The following is a 17530-nucleotide window of genomic DNA, read 5'->3' as shown; positions in this document are numbered from 1 at the left end:
CCTTCCGGCTATGGGATGAACGCTCTACCTTACGGGAAAAGCACAGCGACCATTGTTATAAATTAGGTCGAGGCTGCATCCACTGGCCGGGTTTACAAGTTGTTGTACAGGTCCGTCGCGGGGTAGAACGGGAAAAAACAAAGCTCTTTGGGACTGTCATGAAAGAAATGTCAAGGTGAGTGAGTCGTGTATACGTTTCACGTTCGTCTGCTTCGTGAAGGTTTGGTTGAGAGAGAGGAGGATCCATGAAGAATAGGCTAACAAGCTAACGGTGGCTAACTATCACAACAAGGCCCGTGGACATCACTTGCTAACCGTTTAGCAACAAGTAGCGTCCACTGTCTCTCTCTAAAAATGGTGACTTTAATCTTAACCGGCGTCTTCTGTTGTCCTTGTAAATGCAGCGGAGTGAGTTGACTCAAAGCGAATGGCAAAGTTACTGGCTGGTTGTTTAGCTTCTTCCGTAGCACAATGGCTAACCAGTGGTGGAAAGTAACTTAGTACTTATACTTGAGTAAGTGACATTTTGAGGTATTTGTGCTATTACAGTATTTGCAATTTCCAATACGTTTACTTCTGCTCCACCACATCTGAGGCAAATATTGTACTTTTACTCTACTATTTGAGATCTTTTGTTTCTAGTTACTTTGTAGATTTTGATATTATTATTATTATTATTACAAATGAATCATTAATTAACCACTAAAGCCCTATATACATTTTGGCCTTTTGAAAATGGCACCTCCACAAGCTTGTAAATATGCTATTTTCTAAAGATGTTGTATACTACATTAGAATTTTTAAAACCTCAGAAATGGGACATTCTGCGTAATGGGTACTTTTACTTTTGGTACTTTAAGGTGCATGTTTATGCCAATACTGTTGTACTTTTATTCTAGTACATATTGAATTCCGGACGTACTTGTAACAGTATTTCTATATTGCAGTATTGATAATGTTACTTAAAGTACAACTTTTGAGTACTTTTAGCTCCATTGTGGCTAACGTCTGCTTGCGCTAGCGGACGCTGCGTTTGCCAACATGTTTGTAGCCGCTCGGCTAACCTAACGCTACTAAATCAAAGTAACGCATATAGTTCAGTTGAGTAACTCTGACAATGAACTATATGCAGAATGGCGTTCGTTTTGTTTGAACACAGACAAAACAACCACCATTCTGCCAAAACAAGTCCATGTTTACCTCGCCAACAATGCTGATTAGCTGCTACTATCACGGATACTTTCCCCTTTAGACAACAAATCTCGTTTTGAGAGATATCCGGTATTTGGGTTGTAGCTATCAAACTGTTCTTTCAAATGGCAGCGTTCTCTTTTAAACCGTTTTACTTTTATATTTTCATTTTGACTTATCCACTAACCCCAGCACCTGGAGCAAGCTGCGCAAATTAACCGCTTGAGCAAAGTGTTGCTGATGTTGATTTTGCAAACGCATTTTAACATCTAACATTCATACTATGCCAGTGGTTCTCAACCTGTGGTCGGGGGTCCCCAGATGATTAACTTAATGTGCAACATTGTTTTCTCACTCAACAGTAAACAAACCAACATACATTTTATGTGTATAGAGGGTTTATGCACATGTTTAAAATGACAGTTTAAGGACTTTTTAATAACTTTAAAATGACAAATTAAACGTTGGCCAAATTGTCAAATATTATAGAAATTTTTGTTGCGAGGCGTTGTGAGCATGTAGATCTGCTATTTTGACAATAAAACTGTTATACGAAATGTAATGCCTCAACTCTTAGTGCTCGTCAGGGTGGGGGGTACCCCAGTTAAAATATGATTATTTTGGGGTCACAGCCTGAACAACATTGTGCCAACTCATCACCAATACTGTTGACTGGTGGGTTTCTCCTGTACATAGACGCTGTTTACCTCTGCTGGTACTGTAGCTAATAATTTATGCTTTTCTTACCCCATGGTCCTTTACAGTACCATGCCTAGTGGGCAGCAGCCTCAGAAACATTATGGCATCACCTCTGCCATCAGCCACGCACCCCCTCGGGAAGTAGACCACCAGTACACCAAGAAGCTCAGTGATGCTATGAAACCATTTGGGGTGTTTGAGGACGAAGATGAATTGAACCATAGGTGAGGATCAATGGCTGGGATAAAAAACAATTAAACTAACTTGTTTGCTTTTTGATATCTGTATTGGATCGAATCATACTGTATGCCACCATAGATTAAACTGTAATTGTTTAGTGAATGTGTAGGTACAAGCTTGTATTTCTGTCCTGTTGTAGTTAACCACATGATGACATTAATTGTTTCTCATATTCAGGCTGGCTGTTCTTGGAAAATTGAATAACTTTGTTAAAGAGTGGATTTCAGAGATGAGTGAATCAAAGGTAGGGCTTCCGATTAGTAAAGTGAAACAAAATGATGTGACACAATATGCCATTATCAAAAGAAAGCTTGCTTATGCCATTTGGTAGAATAGTGTCTTGCTGACATTGCAACATTCTTCTCTCCTCTGTAGAACCTCCCACCCTCTGCGATAACGAATGTGGGGGGCAAGATATTCACATTTGGTTCATACCGTCTTGGAGTGCACACAAAAGGTATCTGTGGCCTTATATCTGACATGGCCTGACTTTGTTTGATTGCTTAGTGAACCCATAGCAAATGTGCCTGATGCAAAATTAGAAAGGCAATGTGTGAATTCTGTGAAGCAGAAGTTGATTTAATAAATGTGTTTGTTTGCTCTCTGTAGGAGCTGATATTGATGCCTTGTGTGTGGCCCCGCGCCATGTAGAGAGATGTGACTTTTTCCAGGCCTTTTTTGAGAAGTTAAAACAACACGAAGAGATCAAAGACCTGAGGGTGAGAATTCTATTGAAACCATGGCCTTAAGCATTAATGTTAGCAAGAAACAAGGTGTAGACTACATGACCTGATATGACCTGTTAGCCTCAAAATCAAGGGGACACCATTTTCAGTTGCACTATTAACCACATGTCTATATGTTTTAGTTATGTTTAAGTATGTTCCAGTCTAGTCTAGTTACATTCTTTGATGCAAGGACCATAATGGTAAATGGAAAACATTTCTGTAGATTAATTGACATTTAATTACGGGCGTTGGAACACAATTGGCCAAGAAATGTTACAGGATTTGATTTGACATGAATGAAGGTTGGATATCTTTTTGTTTTAATTTCTCCATGGACTAGTATTTTGCAAATTGCTGCAATTTTGAAATTGCAGTGATAACATAATACCTGCTACAACTTACTACTTGCTACAACTTAGATACATATTAGTTACATATTGACAGTTTCTGTTAACATAAAGACATAATACAAGAAACTAAATATAACTGCGCAAGACAAATATACACAAACTTATGATTATTGTTATCTTTTGTAACAGGCTGTGGAGGATGCTTTTGTACCAGTGATCAAATTCAAATTCGACAGAATAGAGGTAAGGGGATATATCTTTGCCATATTAATGAAAATTCCTTGCGAGATTGCTTTTGCAAGATGTTTTTCTGATGTAAATGTTGACAACCTTGTCTTCTTAATGTTATTCATCACTGAGACTAACATTTTATCTACATCCAGTCCCCCCTGTGCTTGTTGCTTCTGTGTCTTAGCATAAAAAGTGCTAGGAGAGTAATTTGTGTCCTTGGCCCCTTTTCTGTCTGTGAACAGATTGACCTGTTGTTTGCCAGGCTGGCCCTGCAGAACATACCAGACAACCTGGACCTGAGGGGAGACTCCATTCTGAGAAACCTGGATATTCGCTGTATTCGCAGCCTCAATGGTACATCATAACTGTCATTATTGATATTTTAGGGGAGAGTCAGTGGGAAATTGCCTCTCAAGAGAGCACATAGAATTGATTTGGCACAAAGGGTAAGTTTGGTGATTTTTATACTTGTATATTGGCACCAGTCATCTGTCAGTTGAAACCGGTAGGTCCTGTTTCCAGCCTCTTGCTGCTAACAATCTCCATATACTGTACGTAGGTCCGAAAACACTACGCTCCGAAAGTGTCATGTTGGGATGTCCCAATTAGGGAACCGGTGCTGTAGCTACTTATAGTTTTCTAAATATTAGTCGTATAACGTATTTATCAGAAATGGCTTATTCTGCGATAAGACAATGGTTTTGATCCTCAGCATTTGCAGCCCTTCATCAACTTCTTCCAGTATCAAGCTGTCTTGTTTCATGTTAATTTAAAGCAGAAATACCGTTTTTCAGCATTGTATTCGGGGGAGGTTCATGTGAAAAATACATTACTTTGTTTTAAATTCTGAAATTTAAAATCTGAAATTAAAGCATTTTGGCAAATCAGGGTTTCTTTGCATGCATTTTTTTGTAGGATGATAATGAAGCATGGTCACAAAAATATTTATTTAGCTCCGTTTTGGTGAAAGCTCTGCAGCTTTGGAGATTGTCTGCACTGCACTCTAAACTGATTCATTTGATCAGAGTATGATCAGTGAACTTGCTACAATCTTAGCACCTGCTAAAGGATAAACATGTATCTGCCTCACTGCTGCAGTGTGTGGTCCGTTTCAGTTTCTTACATCTAAATGCAATGTTTAAGAGCTTTTAACTTGACACATTTGAGCTTCGGACCTCAACGTTTTCAGAAAATGTTCTGAAATCTTTGCCTATAATGACATGGTCAAAATATGGATGTTAATCAATGAACAGCCTCGATGTTTACCATAATAGCCCAGAAAGTCACAGTACAACACCATTTTCACTCAGTGGGTTGAGGGTTCTAGGCATATCCCAAACTCTACCCATCTCCAGGGCCCAAGAGTTCAAAATACCTTTTGTACATAAAACTGCTGTGAAGTTACTGCAAATTTGACACCTTAAACAATTTTTCCTTAACTCCACTGAGGAGCCTAGTAATGGCCTTTTTGTGTTATTTTGACCTGCTCTGTTGGGAATGCTTCTTGGCAGCAAATGGCTAGAAATGGGAGCTGGAACATTTCATGTGACTCCATAGGTCTACAGATAAGTAGAGACAAATTAAATGTAGGTGTAACATAATTTGCCACACCCTTAGAAACATGAGCAGTCAAGGGACAGTAAGTGTCAAAACTGCTCTGGTTGTTTTTGGTCAGCTGAAAGTGCTTGTGGTGCTCACAAGGCCCCATGTAATGTAACACTCCAACCCCTCTAATAACGATGTAATGTCACCCTCTAACCCCTCCAATAACAATTTAATGTCACCCTCCAACCCCTCCAATAACACAGGCTGTCGAGTCACGGATGAGATCTTATACCTGGTCCCGAACAAGGAGAACTTCAGGCTCACACTGAGAGCAATCAAACTATGGGCAAAACGTGAGTGTGCTTAAGATTTTGTATCTGTAATGTTTGAGCTCCTACAATGGCTACTCTACGTAATGCCAACCTTAATTTCCTCCAGACGAGACAAATGGAAGGAACAGGAAATTCTGCTAACATTACAGAGCTAATGGTGTATTTTTATTATTTTCAACAAGTTATTTGAAAGTAATGTTGAGGATGTCCTTGCTGTGACAAGCATCTAGAATATTTTGCCACAAAGTGATAGTCAAATGTGTCGTCTGCCTGAAGGTCGTGGGATATACTCCAACATGCTGGGTTTTCTGGGTGGAGTTTCATGGGCCATGCTGGTGGCCAGGACCTGCCAGCTTTATCCCAACGCTGTAGCTGCTACACTGGTGCACAAGTTCTTCCTGGTCTTCTCTAAATGGTGAGGACCCCTGTGATATAGTGATCTGTTTGCCTTTATGTTCTCATCACTTTGCTGTTTTTCAATTCCTAGTGTAATGTTGGGTTTAGTGCCTGTTTAGTTTTATTTTTTGGTGATCCATCCACTCTACTTTTCTGCTGTTCAAGCTTAGTTTTCGCTCCTTATGGCCTGGCTCTGTTTGTGGCTAGCCATTTATAAGAGGGTCAGGTCTCTGTGTGTTTCTGGCAATAATCTCGCAAACCGCCAATCAGCTCCATATACAGTATCTTGTTTTGTTTTTGTTCAGTGGCATTATTGTGGCATTATGTTTAAGAATGTCTGACATCAAGGATTAGATTGGGAGCAAGTCCCTCCCTGTGACGCAGTGGCATCATGTCCAGGGGCTGTACTTGTACACCAAGCTGCCTCACGATACAGATACAGGGGACAGACTATGGGCTACATTGCTTACACATTAGCCACAATCACATGGCAACTTACTTAATCTCTTTATGCAGGGAATGGCCGAATCCTGTGCTTTTGAAACAGCCGGAAGACAGTAACCTGAATTTACCTGTGTGGGACCCCAGAGTGAGTATCAAGACTATGTTGGATTAATATTACTTTGCACATGCAGTGAAGGAGATGGGTGATCTTTTTGGAGTTTGTCTGTGTACACATGAGATGTTTTATGTGTGGCTTATGCAGCCAATACGGTGGGCAAGTGAGTTTTATGCAAAGCAGCAGCGTAGTCATGTTGATTAAACCTTTCATTTCTGCTGTATAACTAGTTTTGCCAACAACATGGCCTCTGCACCTTCTTTAGGTCAACCCATCTGACAGATACCACCTGATGCCCATCATTACACCAGCCTACCCCCAACAGAACTCCACATACAACGTCTCCACATCAACACGGACCATCATGAGCGAGGAGTTCAAATACGGTATGGAACTGTGAGAGATACAAAAAAATGAAACATCCTTAAGAGGAATATAGACTGTTTGATATTTTCTTTTCAAATCTTTTTATTGAAATGCAGTGTCATGTTAAGGCAGGTATACAAAGTGATGACACCCCAAATCCCATTCCCATCACAATAGTTATTGACACAAAGTAGCATGAGATTTTAAGCTATCATAGAACATAACATTCTAATATAGAATGAAGAGAATCCTGCCCATAAAAAAGGGTAATAAAAGAAAAAAAAATGTCCCTTCTGTATTCCCAATTTAGTATTGAAGCCAATTCCCCAAGCCCTGTTATTCTATGCTAGATCTATCCATGCTAATCCCCACAGTAGTCATTGGGAGGGTGAAGACAGGTCTCCTCCGATACCTGAGCCATCATGCCACTATCTTTTTTTCACCTGACATTGAGGAGCATCACCGGGGCGGCGTAACGCATGTGGAGGTACACACTATCCTCCCCAGTTCCACCCCTCTCCGAACAGGCGCCCTGACCACTGTGGAAGACTGTTTGATATTTTTAAGCTCTTTGATTTGTCCAACATACAATGAGAAAAGTGGCAGGCAGTTTGCTAAGGCTTGCTCAAAATAGCACCGTGGCCACTTTCACAAAAAGCTCTGTCATAATATCAGTGTATTCCTGTAATAATAACACTTCTACTTTATATTTTCTTTGTTACAGGTCTCAGCGTCACAGATGAGATCCTTCAGGGGAAAGCAGAATGGTCCAAGCTGTTTGACCCACCCAACTTTTTTCAAAAATACAAGTATGTATTTGTTGGCATTTATGACCTTTAGCCAACTAACCACCTCATCAATACCACGGCCATTTCTCTTTCTCCTTTTGATCAGCCAGTCTTTTAAAGTATTCATAATTCAAGAATGCGATTTAAAAAACACGTTATTTGTTGTGAACGAATCTGTCAGTATCTTTGAGATGGACAGCTCTCGCGCGTCTCACTGGCCATGGTGCATTATAATCTCTGCCTCAGGAAGAATTCGGTGCTACCTGATATCTTTCTATCAAGATGGATCTTCCAATTGTTGACAGATATTAAAATTAGTATATAGATTTATACCGATATTGCAATACCAGTTTACACCAGTAGGGTTTACCATACACCTGTTCTGTGATGCTGGGTTCAGATTTCTAAACATACACTGTGGCGTTATGTCCTGATGTAGTAGGCCTAGTACTACTGAACGCTACTCAGATATAATTGCAATGTGTTTTATTTTATTTTTAAGTTACTGTACAATAAGTGAAGTTGCAGGAGTTCGGACTGTTTTCCCTTCAGCGAAAGATGATCTGATGTCCGTGATCAGCATTGCTTGCGTCATTGTTGGCATAGTCCATGATATGTCTAATTGTTGTGCTGACATTTTCAGATAAGCTCAAGGTTTCCTGTTTATGCTTTACTCACTGACATGTAATAACCTGGATTATGAAGCATCTTTAGTGCAAATTGTGTTAGTTTCTGAAGAGATGAGACCTTTTTTCGCCTCGTAAAATGTATTTTGGCTGACCCTGCTAGGTGCATATAAGGGAAAAACTGCAGTATTTACTGTAGCACAGATGGTATATTTAAATGGGTTGCTTCTCCTTATGTTTATTTTATTTGCTATTCTTGTTGTTATAGGCATTACATTGTTCTGACTGCCAGTGCATCCACAGAAGAAAACCACCTAGAATGGTGAGTGTTGCATGTCTGAATTATATAATGCTATTTGTCATACAAAGTGACTAAGCACATTATGATGGAAGTCTGCATCTTTCATACAACATTTCACCTCAATGGGTCACTTATAGAATTGCTTGGGCAACAACGTGTCACAACATGTTGTGAGCTTGTAGATTGTCATTTTCTTTGCGGCACACTGTCTTAGAATGACGTCTAAAATAGGGCTGGAGTTAATGCATGCCCTACATTCTGTTCCAAAGATATTTGAATGTAACAAGAATTGACATTAAAGAAAGAACACAAAGTGGTTTAACTGAATAGAACAAACATCCTTCTCTACAACTCTACAAAACATCTTAACATTCAGACGAATGCTTACATTATGGAAGCGAGTTCTTAACAATCCCTGATTATTTCTTTGCAGGATCGGTCTGGTCGAATCCAAGATCCGCGTCCTGGTGGGGAACCTGGAGAGGAATGAGTACATCACTCTGGCTCACGTTAACCCACAGTCCTTCCCTGGGTCCAGGGAGAACCGCAACGAGTGAGTCATATTGGACCATTGACCACTTGAAACGCACCATCCCTATTCTGGGGGGAAATTGCAATGAATTGAGCGATTTTCGAATATACATACAAATGACGAATCTAATGATGTGAGTCGCAGCCACTTCTTGCCAGAGCAGGCATTGCCAGGGCGGTCACCTGATATCAACACAAGCCTAGCCTACTGCTTGAGTGTGAGCGCTGCAGAGCACAGCAACACTCATTTACAGCAGCATGTTCTCGCGTTTAAACATGGCAGAACAAACACAAGAAACTGAAGAAAGCAACATGGAGATCACCTCCGGCACATTTTAGGAGTGACATGTGGAAAGGATATGTGCATCGCGAATGACACATTTTGTGCTTGTAGATCGTCTATTTTCAAATGGCCGATGCGACGCATTGTGAGCATGTAGAATCTACAAGCTCATAATTCTTTATCAATATTTTCAAATGGCCAAAATGTGTATTAGGCTAAAGAGGTTACTGTATGTTTTGTATTCATAATCAAAATCTACAAACTCTAATAGTTTTCAAATAACTAGTGGAGTAAAAGTACAATATTTGGATCCGAGATGTAGTGGAGTAGAAGTAAAAGAGTATTGGAAATTGGAAATACTTGAGTAAAGTACAAATATCTCAAACCTGTACAGTACATAGGTAAATAAATGTAATTAGTTACTTTACACCACTGTATGAATAGGGTGCCCTCTGGTGGCTAAAATGAATCCTTTAAACATTGGACTATTTTTGAAAATTATAAATAATACATGAATGAAATTCGAAAGGGATTATAGAGGGAAACTGACAGCCCTAGTGAACCACTGATTTTAATTGGTAGAATTGGCCTCGGGTTCGGCCTCAGGTTTTAATGGGTCAAGTGCTTAAACATGTACTCAAAAGAGCAAAAGAAAATCCCCAAATGGATGTTAAGTAAAAGGTCTGTCACCCCAACAGGAGCGACTTTGTGTCCATGTGGTTCATCGGCATCATCTTCAAGAAGGTGGAGAACGCGGAGAGTGTGAACATTGACCTGACGTACGACATCCAGTCCTTCACAGACACAGGTTTGTATTTCTGTTTGTCTGTTCTTCTTGTGTTGTATTTCTGTTGGTGGGAGGTGACACAATAATCACTGTAAACGTGTAAATCCTGCAGTGTACAGACAAGCCAACAACATCAACATGCTGAAGGACGGGATGAAGATCGAGGCAACACACGTGAAGAAGAAGCAGCTGCACCAGTATCTTCCTCCTGAGCTGGTGCAGAAGAAGAAGAGGGTGAGAAAACAGTTTTAAGATGCTTGGTCTACCTTCGTTTTTTCTTAATTTACTATTTCTATGCATTTGATGTATTGATGTATTACCGTGCTATTGTAAATCGCTCTGGATTAAGAGTGTCTGCTAAATGCCTAAATTTTAATGATTGGAGTGAATTAACATGATGTAGGAATGTTTGTTAACTTACCTGCCAAAAATTCCTTCTCTTAAGAGCATCGCGGAGGTGAACCGTAGTTCCAACGGAGGGAGCGGATCCAAGCGGCTCTCCCTGGACAACAGCCATCTGGACAGCTCCAGAGACACAGACTCAGGGACCCCCTTTAGCTCCCCGTCGCCTGTCCCCGTCAGCAAGGCCCCCAAGCTCGCATCAGACACTGAAGACAGGTAGAAAAACCTATCAGGACACACTTTTTTTCTTTATGTAATTTTACACAATGTTTAAAGACAAAGTGAGGACACCAAACTTGAGGCATCTTTCTTTTCTCACACACGCGCACGCACGCACGCACGCACACGCGCACACACACACACACACACACACACACACACACACACACACACACACACACACACACACACACACACACACACACACACACACACACACACATACCTTTTATATAACACTCACAAACAAGTATTGCACACACCCATTACACATGCTCAGTCAAGTGCATATATATTCAGATCTCATCACATACAAAGATACATACAGTGTGAGCGCTCACACTCGATGATGCACACACATTTGGCTGCATACATTGCATGTACAACATGCATGTTCAAATGTATACATAATTAATTTGCAGTTCATCGGATCTCATAAAACCAACTATAAGCAAACAGCATGAGATACTATATATCCTAAATCTAAATAAAAGTTTATTTCAGTGAGTAAATCTGCAGTATTATGGTTCTGTGTTGTGCAGTGGCATCCCTCCCAAGCCGTTGTTTGATGACAGTTTGCCAGAATCTAACACCTCACCGGCTGCTAAAGAGCAGGGCATCTCACCGGCTGCTAAGGACCAGGGCATGTCCATCCCTGTCATTGGCTCAAGTAAGTCTCCTCCAGAAAGTACTGAATGGATGAAAAGTTTAGTTTCATCATTTCCTGACAGGGGCTCCAACTCGTATGATCTGGAACTGTCATGTTGTCTGTCCCATTCACCATGATTCTTATTGTCCTTGTTGCTCCCTTGCTTTCCTCTCTCCATTCCCCTTCTTTCTGTAGAGCCAACGGTAAAATCAACTCCAGCCAGCAGCACAAGCCCTTCACTGGTCAGTGAGAGTGAAAAACCCAGCGCTGCCAGCAGCCCCAAAGAGGAGCCCTCACCCAATGGCCTCGAGGACCCCATTAATGGAGCCTCCACCAAGAGACCACATTCACCTACACAAGAAGACCTGGCTAAGAAGAACAAAGATGCTGAGGTAGGGTTGAGGGTTTGCCAATGGACAGAAATGCACAGCTTGCTCCTGCAATCATTAACTTGGAAAGGGAATTGAATTTAGATTTGTTTTCCTAAATCAGGGAAAGGTTAAGGAGATATAATGGTCTGAATTCATTCTTCAGATTATTGACAAATTTACATTGACCCATATTGTATAGTAAAACCCAGAATTGCCAGGGAACGTGTTATGTTAGAAGAATGTTGTTTTTCAGAACAGATTTGAGACATACAAACGTTAACATTTGTTAATTCTCACTAGCAACATGGTGATGAGCTTTGCTTTCACTTTCTAAGTTTTGTCTTCTTGTTTGGCTGCAGGTTGTGTCCAATGACGACTCTGCATTCAAAGAACCATTACCACCAGGCTCCGACACGCTCACCCAAGGAGATGGAGTCCAGAATGTAGGTGTCTTTCTGTCTTCGTTCTCAAAGAGGAACTTAACTTAAGTCTAAGAAAAACCTCGACACGTTGACACAACTATGTTACTATGTTAGAAGTATCCGTTGACCCTTTACACCTGGTCAACTGATACTAGTGCTATTGGGGATCTGGTGTGGCGAGCAGTGCAACCTAGTTAAGTTTTGACCTGTAGACTAGAAGCCAGTACAATGTTAGTTTACCGCCAATAGGCCCCGAGTGACTATTCAGATGTGGAAAGAATGCATCTTAGTTTGTTTTTATTGCTTAATTTATTTAGAAAAAGTATTCAGATATGTGTTGCGGAAAATGCACAAAATGTCTGAAGCTTGTAAAAAGGTATTCAGGACTGACTTAAATGCCAGGGAGTAGTTCTCCTTTAACTGTCCCATGGCTAAATCATACTGTCTGGTGATGTTGATCAAACTTATACAGTATGTCCTTTCTCTCTTCATTTAGACAAGTCTTTTGGCGTCAAAGGCTAAGACCATTCCAACCATCGAAACGTCAAGAACACAAGTGAGTTTTCTCTTGTTGACCTTGAAATGATTTTATAATTGTGGATTTTTTTTTTTATTGATATGTGATGGTTTCTTTGCTTTATCTGAACTACATTTTGGTAAACTACTTTTGATCTATGGAATTGCCTTTGGCAAAATATAGCACACATTAAGATAACACACAATTTGCATAAGCATGGATTGCTGATTTGATCACTTTCCTTCTCCCAGAGACTTCCCAGTATGGAGCTGCCAGATGCGTCCTCACCCCTCCCAGCCAACAACAGCTGTCGTGTGGTGAAGAACTCCATCAAGCTGGCCCTCAACCGCCACAAGTGAGATCACCAATATAACAGTCCCAAAGCAGAGATTCCAATGGTTAAAACTCTGAGTGACCTCACGTGTGGGAGTTAATTTTGGTCTGAAATTACTTGTCACATACTTGTCCTTATTTATCCTTACTTATTGGCTTCCTCTTTCATGCAGCATCACTCCTCCCAAGCCTCCTATGTTTGAGGACTCTCCAAAAACAACCCAAGTCTCTCCAAAAACAACCCAAGTCTCTCCAAAAAAGACCCAACTCCCTCCAAAAACGACCCAACTCCCTCCAAAAACGACCCAACTCCCTCCCGCCACTGAAGAGAAAGGCATGTCCATTCCAGTCATTGGCTCAAGTGAGTGTCTTTTTATGAAGAAAGGTGATGTATTTGTTTCGTTGGTGAATCTATTGTATGCTTGCTTACTTGGCGGCAATTTGTGAAATCATTCCTGGTTAACTGAAGCGATGCAAGTGCTGCTTAACCAGAGCTTTTTTATCTCACTTTTTTAACCTTTCTACTCTCACTCTCTGTGCAGAGCATGTGGTGTCCAAACACGTGCCCCACACAGTAGGCAGTTCCATCCCCACGCTAGTGAGCCGGTTGTCAGACCCCATCAATGGAGCCACATCCAAACGACCCCACTCCCCGTCGGCGTCGCTGGAGGAGCAGGCAAAGAGGCTGAAAGAGACGGAGAAGGCTCGAATCCACATAGCCTGAACACGGCAAGAAACAGCTACTGGACTGAGAGATTCATGGGGGGCGGAGTGGCGCCGGTTGAGAAGATTGTCAGGAAAGGTGGGGAGTAAGTGTGTTCAACTCGGTGTAAGAGTTTTATTTCGAAGCAGCCATTGGATGTCGGGTCTCTCCCTCTCTCTCTCATGGTTACAGTAAAATCTGTCAAACTGGTCCCTTCCCACCAACAGGTTACCTCTTCCCTGCAACTTCCCTCTGTATATCACTCGCAAAGTTAAGAGGGCGTTCGTCAACGCCGTTCGTCTTTGATATGAAAGTGAGTGGTGGTTATTAAGCTGACTGTGGTCACTCGGCTGTTTGACTCACTCTGTTCATTCATTTGGATGAAAAGGCGCCCCGCATTGCTCCCCTCTTTTTTTTCTCGCTTTTCTGTTCACTTTTTTGAAAACGGCCTTTATATGTTTATCCATTTCTCCTCGCGACGTACACACACGGACCACAGTGGAGCTTTAGTCTCCCCCCAACCTGTACAGTAAATGTTCATGTACATAAATGTTTTTGTCTTTAAAGAAAAAACTTTAAAAAAAACAAGGCAGTTTAGTCTTTTGACTGATCTATCTGATTAATAGTTGGTTTTATTAAGGAAAAAAAAGAAAATGGAAAAAAAGGTTTAAAAAAATATATATTGTTTTTTTTTTCTGTACTGCTTGTCGGGAAGAACAAAAAAAAGCTCTCCCGCCTAGAATATTTGTTTCTTTTTTGTAATTGACTGTATAAGTTTGAATACAGTTCCAGGGAGGATTGATTTGGGTTTGGCTTGGATATGAGCTGACATCACAATCCTGACTCTTCTATGACAGACTACTAGTTCCTAAATGTTTTCCAGGACACGGCAGTGCACAGGTGCTTGTCACAGCAGGTACACGGTGGCTTTTATTGTGGACGTTTAACTTTAGAAAAGACCCTAGCGGTTTGTTTGATATCCAGTGCGGCTTCAGTGATCGTAACCTCGCTAGGAAGTCCACGTGTTCACACACATCATTGTGACTTGAGGTTTATTTATACTTTGACAGGCTTTTTTGCAGCTATCAGACCTGATCTGAATAGTATTCGCGAATTATTTGCTTTAGCCTACTTTGGTGTGATATGTGGGACTGTCCACGGAATTATGCATTTAGTGGTAGGTCGGAGTCCCCGGAAGGTATTGGAAACATTTCATTACACTATTCTGTGCATGGCACAAATCCTGGCACAGTCCAAATTATGGTAGCCTTCTGGTGCTATTTGAAGTTTAATTGAAGCACCAATATCTTTTTTTTATTACATTAAAAATTACTTTTTCACCTGCAGCAGAGCGAAGCTTAAAATGTTGGCCCAGAAAGTTCGGAACCTTCCTTTATTTTTGATAATTCTCGATAGACACAGTGTCTCCACCTGGCTTTGACAGGTACTATAGTGTGTTATGTTGTAGTCAGCGCCTGGTTGTGAGGTCAATCCATATCCATGCATATATTTTCCATGGATTTGTGGTGCTTTGTGAAAATGGTGATCAGCTTTTGATGAGAGGTGTGTGTGTGTGTGTGTATGGTTGCTTCTGCGTGATTGTTGTACAGACTACAGAGTGAACCCCCTTATTTTTGGGGGGGAGGGGGTGTTAACCCTCTGCGCCTCCTATGGAGGCTCTTAAAACGCATCTCTTGAGGACATGGGGGGGGGGGGGGGGGGGGGGGCAGGAGACTCTATAGACAACGTCTCCTGCCTTATTGGGTCCCAAAGAAGGAAAATTCCTCCTTTTTTAATTTCTTTTCGGAGAAGGGCACACCGGTGGCACAGTGACGTCCCATAAGGATCTCATTAGGTTTGGCGTATGGAGTGTGCCATTTAGACTCAACACTGTGCAATCCATGTTACATACCCGGCACTGTATGTGCCCTCCTCGTGGAAATGGCTTGAAAACTGGGATACTACAAAGCTTTTTTTGATCTGGCTATGATTCCCCCAACTACATGTACAGAAAGAATGCATTGTTTTTACAAAAAAAAAGGCTTATTATTCATCATTTGAGGGAAGGGGGGGTTGTCTTATCACATTATTTAATTTGCATATTTGTATTGTGATATTTTTTTTTATAGCATTCATAGCAGGTAGGTATTTTTTTTTTCCCTTTATGAATGATGATTGAAATCCACACCACTTTTTTCCTATTGTTCCTTTGCAGGTTCAGAAAGCAGGTCATTTAAATGTTTGTTTCTAAATTGTATCGAGAGGGTATTTTTGTATGTGCATATCAGTTCCTTTAAATGAATTCACACACCCATTAAATCCACAAACCCAAACTCTGTCTTGTGTTCTTTTTTTTCTTGAGTTTCTTGAGTTGCTCAAACAGTTTCAACTTTCACATTTAGAACATGGAATGGAATGTTTTTTAATCGTGATTTTAATATATGTACAAGCGATAGATGTGACTTACTGCTGACTGGGGGAAATGTTACAGTAAACTTAAAGTAGCTAAAAAGCTACATAAATTATGATAGGTGCCTGAAACAAAACCTAGTTGGCAGTCATGTTGTAGTCTGTAAATATACGTATTTAATTAAATACGTTTATCAGTTAGTTTGTGTTCTACACAGTCAAACAGTGCTTGTATACACATGTCATGTAAGGCCACAGGACCTGTCATTGTAATCAAGAGTAGCGGTAGTGCTAAACCACAAATCGTACAGAAAATGGAGCATTCCCTCTTGAGTTAAACTTGACAGTGGGGCATTCCCACATTAAGCCTGGGCCATAGCAGGACTATTAGGCCAACCACAAGATTGTGTAAGTAAAGCACAACATATTGTGGTCAATGCCAAGGCACACACTATGACTTCTATTTTTTCAGTATGGCTGAAAATGTAATTTACAGTGAGAAACGTCACAGCTTGTATGTCCGTCCGTGTAGACGTGTACGCATTTTTACCGTCTATGGGTTTGCCGCTGTGATGTCAGAGGAACGGCTTTACCAGAATGAGTTTGCCGCTCTGACATCACACTCTGGCTTCACTGTGATGTCACACTAACAATCCCTTTTTATGCCCATATATGGAGTTCCCGGATCAATATTAATGATGCCCTGTTACCCCCCCCCCCCCGGCTCCAACGCTGCATGGGAACGCTCCCTTTTTAATCAATGACGGGTGCTCCACTGCCGACGTTGACGTCAGACAACCCAAATTCGCCTCGGTTAATCTTTTGACACCAGCACGACGCCGTCTTTTTGGTGGAGTCCTGGCTTTAGAAAGATCCCTGTGATGCCAGGGGGAACAATTCCCTTTTATGCCCATATATGGAGATATGGAGACAAATCCCTTTTATGCCCATATATGGAGATCCCTGATGTCCACATTACTGTGGCGCGACCTCGCCCCCTAGGGGAGAGGTCGCTTGTCGCCCTGAGGCGTCTTACTAGTTTCCACTGACTAAGGAGTTGCAGTTCAAACCACTAGTTCCCATTTCAGGCACTCCACACGGATGTCTTCCATTTGTTTTACTTAATATACATATACATTTCTGCTGTGAAGATCTATTGTTTTAAAATATGAATTTTCTTTTTTTAATAACATTTTAACAACAAATCTTGTATTGGCACAAACACTTTTTGGGGGCTGTGGCCAAACGGACAGATAAATACTATAGTGACCAAATGAATACAATATCCAAGATATCAAGACCCAGTTCTTGTATTTTTAAAGACTGTAAACGGTCTTAAACCTATAATTCAAACCATCCAATTGGTGAAGCTGAATGTGAGCTCAGTGGTTAGAAGAAGAATGGACCTTTTATAGACACTGGGGTTTTGAAAGTGCTCACACTGAATTGTATCCCCTTACCCAACAGAAGTGACAGTAATTGGGGACCTTTGTTTTGCCTTTATTATGCAACAGCCAACTAGTCCCAAGACTAGAATAGAACAGAAAGTTTC

At 41.0% G+C, this 17530-nt stretch overlaps 1 protein-coding gene across 1 annotated transcript; it reads left to right on the top strand.

Moving 5' to 3' along the window:
* The first annotated feature begins 42 nt into the window (after window positions 1-42).
* On the top strand, window positions 43-15871 carry LOC308296919 (poly(A) polymerase gamma-like). Its single transcript, XM_080740273.1, has 24 exons — window positions 43-175; window positions 1956-2114; window positions 2308-2374; window positions 2506-2587; window positions 2740-2849; window positions 3398-3451; window positions 3682-3793; window positions 5248-5337; window positions 5593-5731; window positions 6229-6301; window positions 6537-6657; window positions 7362-7446; window positions 8320-8373; window positions 8786-8905; window positions 9865-9974; window positions 10066-10187; window positions 10399-10571; window positions 11117-11244; window positions 11419-11615; window positions 11954-12037; window positions 12513-12572; window positions 12785-12888; window positions 13040-13227; window positions 13409-15871. The coding sequence occupies exons 1-24, from the start codon at window positions 159-161 to the stop codon at window positions 13588-13590; spliced, it is 2631 nt and encodes an 876-aa protein (XP_080596399.1). The 5' UTR covers window positions 43-158; the 3' UTR covers window positions 13591-15871.
* Window positions 15872-17530: the final 1659 nt, after the last annotated feature.

The sequence above is a fragment of the Nannobrachium achirus genome (genome assembly GCF_963921795.1).
Source record: "Nannobrachium achirus genome assembly, chromosome: 13".
NCBI classification, from domain to species: domain Eukaryota; kingdom Metazoa; phylum Chordata; class Actinopteri; order Myctophiformes; family Myctophidae; genus Nannobrachium; species Nannobrachium achirus.
The sequence above is the reverse complement of the archived record's forward strand: the minus strand, read 5'-3'. Positions and strand labels throughout refer to the sequence as shown.